Source organism: Protomyctophum bolini, assembly GCF_963924005.1.
Source record: "Protomyctophum bolini genome assembly, chromosome: 16".
NCBI classification, from domain to species: Eukaryota; Metazoa; Chordata; class Actinopteri; order Myctophiformes; family Myctophidae; genus Protomyctophum; species Protomyctophum bolini.
Genome location: NC_137877.1, coordinates 2084763 through 2089762, shown reverse-complemented (window position 1 = coordinate 2089762; position 5000 = coordinate 2084763). Strand labels below are relative to the sequence as shown.

Sequence of the window (5000 nt, the reverse complement as noted above, 5' to 3'; positions counted from 1 at the left end):
TCAGAAAACTGTCATGATTTAGCAGACATGTGTAGAATCGAGCTCAGGTCTAAATTAAATATAGCTCATTCAATAAATCAAAGCTTGAACACGTCAATCTGACCACGATACGTTGTTCAGTCCATGCGTGTACATTTGATTATACAACAGGTCGAGGAAGCAATCCGATTGGTTGAAACAGCTTTCTAGCCATGCTTTAAACCACAATATTGGAACGGCTAATCAAAACAAAGAATTCAGCCGTGCTTTTCTCCCAGAGCGCAGCAGACTCAGTGACTATACATCTGTCATTTAAAAAAATAAGATTTTTCTGCAATTATCTTAGCTTTAAGGGTAACTGTTGTATAATTGCAATATTACACTTGAGGGTGTTCTTCATGGCCCTGCTGCAGCTTCGCAGACGTGCATTAATGACCATAAAGAACACCCTCGTGTGTAATATCGCTTAACCCCTTCATGACGGGAACCACTCTTGGTGTTTTTCAAGGATTCTTTTATACTTTGGCTATATTGAAAAATAGCAGGTCTACACACGAGCTTGTAGATCTGCAATTTTTGACAAATCTTTTAAAATGACTGCAAATGTTTGAATATATATATATATATATATCCGTTCACAGCAAACGTTTTTAACTCATATCTTTTCCCGGTTAAGTACCTGGTCAAATATCAAAGAAAATATACCATGTATTACCAGTAAGACGCGCAAACGCGGGAAGCGAACGCAGCTCGTACATATTTAAGTTGTCACCATGACTCAGCCATAACCATATAAGGAGTCCCCAAAGCAGCTCCATATATGGGCACAAAAGCGTGACACACGGACACCAGCTCCATATATGGGCACAAAGGGGGGACACACGGACACACACACAGACAGACAGACATGATCTGCTAGGTCTCATAGTAAGTGCTCAGTGCGTTCACAACAAGTACATCTATAAAAAGTACAGTGTTTTGTCAATTATTTGGGGGCCCCACTATGCAATAACGTCACTCACAGCCAGGCCACCATGCAGACCCACAGGACAGGTAGCAGAGAACTGGTCTAAAATGAACAGGGTGGGGGGGGGGGGTTCTAGGTCGGGACGATGAATGAGAGAAAGATGTGATGGAAAACAGACTTCTTTTTTCTGTTTTGCTTTAGAAATCCGGAACTGCGGGAACACTGAGAACACCCCCTCCCCCCACCCCCCCCCCTCCCACTCCCCCCCCAACGCCCACACCCCGCCCCCCAACCACCCCCCCCCCCCCCCTCCTCCCACTCACTTCATTATGCTGTTTGTTTAATTGTCATCAGAAACAAAACGCTGGCGGGGAAAAAAACCCCAATAAACTGTCCCTCCTTCTCCGTTCCTTCTCTGTTTTAAACTGTCCCTCCTTCTCCGTTCCTTCTCTGTTTAATAAACTGTCCCTCCTTCTCCGTTCCTTCTCTGTTTAATAAACTGTCCCTCCTTCTCCGTTCCTTCTCTGTTTAATAAACTGTCCCTCCTTCTCCGTTCCTTCTCTGTTTAATAAACTGTCCCTCCTTCTCCGTTCCTTCTCTGTTTAATAAACTGTCCCTCCTTCTCCGTTCCTTCTCTGTTTAATAAACTGTCCCTCCTTCTCCTCCTTCTCTGTTTAATAAACTGTCCCTCCTTCTCCTCCTTCTCTGTTTAATAAACTGTCCCTCCTTCTCCGTTCCTTCTCTGTTTAATAAACTGTCCCTCCTTCTCCGTTCCTTCTCCGTTTAATAAACTGTCCCTCCTTCTCCGTTCCTTCTCTGTTTAATAAACTGTCCCTCCTTCTCCGTTCCTTCTCTGTTTAATAAACTGTCCCTCCTTCTCCTCCTTCTCTGTTTAATAAACTGTCCCTCCTTCTCCGTTCCTTCTCCGTTTAATAAACTGTCCCTCCTTCTCCGTTCCTTCTCCGTTTAATAAACTGTCCCTCCTTCTCCGTTCCTTCTCTGTTTAATAAACTGTCCCTCCTTCTCCGTTCCTTCTCTGTTTTAAACTGTCCCTCCTTCTCCGTTCCTTCTCTGTTTAATAAACTGTCCCTCCTTCTCCGTTCCTTCTCTGTTTAATAAACTGTCCCTCCTTCTCCGTTCCTTCTCTGTTTAATAAACTGTCCCTCCTTCTCCGTTCCTTCTCTGTTTAATAAACTGTCCCTCCTTCTCCGTTCCTTCTCTGTTTTAAACTGTCCCTCCTTCTCCGTTCCTTCTCTGTTTTAAACTGTCCCTCCTTCTCCGTTCCTTCTCTGTTTAATAAACTGTCCCTCCTTCTCCGTTCCTTCTCTGTTTAATAAACTGTCCCTCCTTCTCCGTTCCTTCTCTGTTTAATAAACTGTCCCTCCTTCTCCGTTCCTTCTCTGTTTAATAAACTGTCCCTCCTTCTCCGTTCCTTCTCTGTTTTAAACTGTCCCTCCTTCTCCGTTCCTTCTCTGTTTAATAAACTGTCCCTCCTTCTCCGTTCCTTCTCTGTTTTAAACTGTCCCTCCTTCTCCGTTCCTTCTCTGTTTAATAAACTGTCCCTCCTTCTCCGTTCCTTCTCTGTTTAATAAACTGTCCCTCCTTCTCCGTTCCTTCTCTGTTTTAAACTGTCCCTCCTTCTCCGTTCCTTCTCTGTTTAATAAACTGTCCCTCCTTCTCCGTTCCTTCTCTGTTTAATAAACTGTCCCTCCTTCTCCGTTCCTTCTCTGTTTAATAAACTGTCCCTCCTTCTCCGTTCCTTCTCTGTTTAATAAACTGTCCCTCCTTCTCCTCCTTCTCTGTTTAATAAACTGTCCCTCCTTCTCCGTTCCTTCTCTGTTTAATAAACTGTCCCTCCTTCTCCGTTCCTTCTCTGTTTAATAAACTGTCCCTCCTTCTCCGTTCCTTCTCTGTTTAATAAACTGTCCCTCCTTCTCCTCCTTCTCTGTTTTAAACTGTCCCTCCTTCTCCGTTCCTTCTCTGTTTAATAAACTGTCCCTCCTTCTCCGTTCCTTCTCTGTTTAATAAACTGTCCCTCCTTCTCCGTTCCTTCTCCGTTTTCCACTGGCCTTTTTTTATTTATTTATTTATTGGCTCCGTTTCCTTGCCCCCTGATTGGCCCCCGGTTTCCTTGCCCCCTGATTGGCCCCCGGTTCCTTGCCCCCGGTTGATTGGCCTGGCCGGGTTGAGACCGCCACTTCCTTAATTGGACAGGAAGTCATTATCAGCTCTAAAGCATAATAAATATCCACTTAGAGGTTAAACGAGAGAGAGAGAGAGAGAGAGAGAGAGAGAGAGAGGGGGGAGCTTGATTGAACACCGACTGAAATAAACTCACTATCAGAAACAGTGTTGATTTGGTCGACTAAAACTATGACAACGAATGTTCGTCGACTACCTTTTTCCACTGACGAAAACTAAATGGAAACTAAATGAAAACTATAAGCTTAAAACTAAGACTAAATATACTGACAATTTCGTCGACAAATAAAAACTAGACTAAAATGTTAGGAAGGGACTATAGTGGACAAGAGATCCAGTATAAGTCATTTTACACTTGGTTGCATGCTGAAAATAGCAGATCTACAAACTCACAACGTGTGGAGACACACTCTGTGGAGACACACTCTGTGGAGACACACTCTGTGGAGACACACTCTGTGGAGACACACTGTGGAGACACACTCTATGGAGACACACTCTGTGGAGACACACTCTGTGGGAGACACACTCTATGGAGACACACTCTGTGGAGACACACTGTGGAGACACACTCTGTGGAGACACACTCTATGGAGACACACTCTGTGGAGACACACTGTGGAGACACACTCTATGGAGACACACTGTGGAGACACACCACAAAGAGAAAGTGTGTAGGAGGAGGAGGAGGAGGAGGAGGAGGAGAAAGGCATATCCGACACTACAGGCATAGGATGAGGATCTGTCTCGCTCCCAGCACAACATCTAAGGCGCTTTGTTGTTCTGCTCGGAGCGTGTGTGTGCCGTGCACGTATCGTGGCGTGCGTACATGTGCATGCGTGCGTGTGCGTGTGCGTGTGTGTTCAGAGAGCCTCCTATAACCTGTCCTATGGGGCTTTCCGATGTATCGGCTCCCTCTGTGATGGTATACCCACGCATGCATCCCCGTAGTTGGCACCGCGTCCCGAACATCCCCCCCGAACAGGACTTCATACTGTAAGTTACTGTAAGTCTATCAAACGGCTTCTTGTTGGGTTTCGTTCGCTACACTCCATGACATTATAATACCAGTATAGACAAAGCTTCCTTTGAAGTTTGATTTTTTTTTTTTTTTATTACGTCTGCATTAACCCATTTTGGACTGCTGTCGATTATAGAAAGAAAAGGCTTCTAAATCCTAATAAGTTTTCTGAAAAACCCATGTTTCTATGTGTCAGTGGTGCTCAACCTTTTTCATGTCAAGGACCCCCAGAATTATCTCTATTGGGCCACGGACCCCCCCCATCTCAAAATATGTTGTTCCAGGGACCCCCCCCCCCCCCCCCCATAGAAGCAAAGATTTTAGTTAAAAATGTTCGCTCTGAAATATATAATTCAAAGATCTGCACCACATTTTCACAACTTTTCAAAAATAGCAGACCTACAAGCTCGTAGCGCGGCACTCGGTGCCGCGCTACGAGCTTGTAGATCTGCTATTTTTCAATAGCTAAAGTATAACGTATAACGCCTTAAAACACCGAAAGGGAGTTCCCGTCCAGAATGCGTTAAAGCCTGTCACTCTAGGCCAGGGTTGGGGAGGAAAGTCTTCAACAACAAGGACATCTCTGCCAGGATTTGCAGAATTGGACCTCGCTATAATGCAGTAGTTCTTGGAGGGCAGGGCATATACTGTAACAGTAACAGTAACAGTACAGTACACACACATACAGTAGGAGATTTCCTATTATTATCGTGTAGCGACACTCTTCTCCAAAGTGTTTTGTCTGACTTTAGGCCAAAGTATTTGTGCGCGTTCCGTTAACAAGGCGTCGAGATCAGAAGAGACTTGTCGGAAAGAAAAAATATATAAACG

General features: G+C 44.7%; 1 protein-coding gene across 1 annotated transcript in view; it reads left to right on the top strand.

Moving 5' to 3' along the window:
• Nucleotides 1-4085: 4085 nt before the first annotated feature.
• Nucleotides 4086-5000, top strand: part of edar (ectodysplasin A receptor) — a gene marked incomplete at its 5' end in the record, with an annotated part of 4428 nt that continues 3513 nt past the window's right edge. Inside the window, one exon of the mRNA XM_080785227.1 lies at nt 4086-4144. Coding sequence (XP_080641353.1) covers nt 4086-4144 — 59 coding nt within the window. The remainder of the gene's footprint in view (nt 4145-5000) is intronic.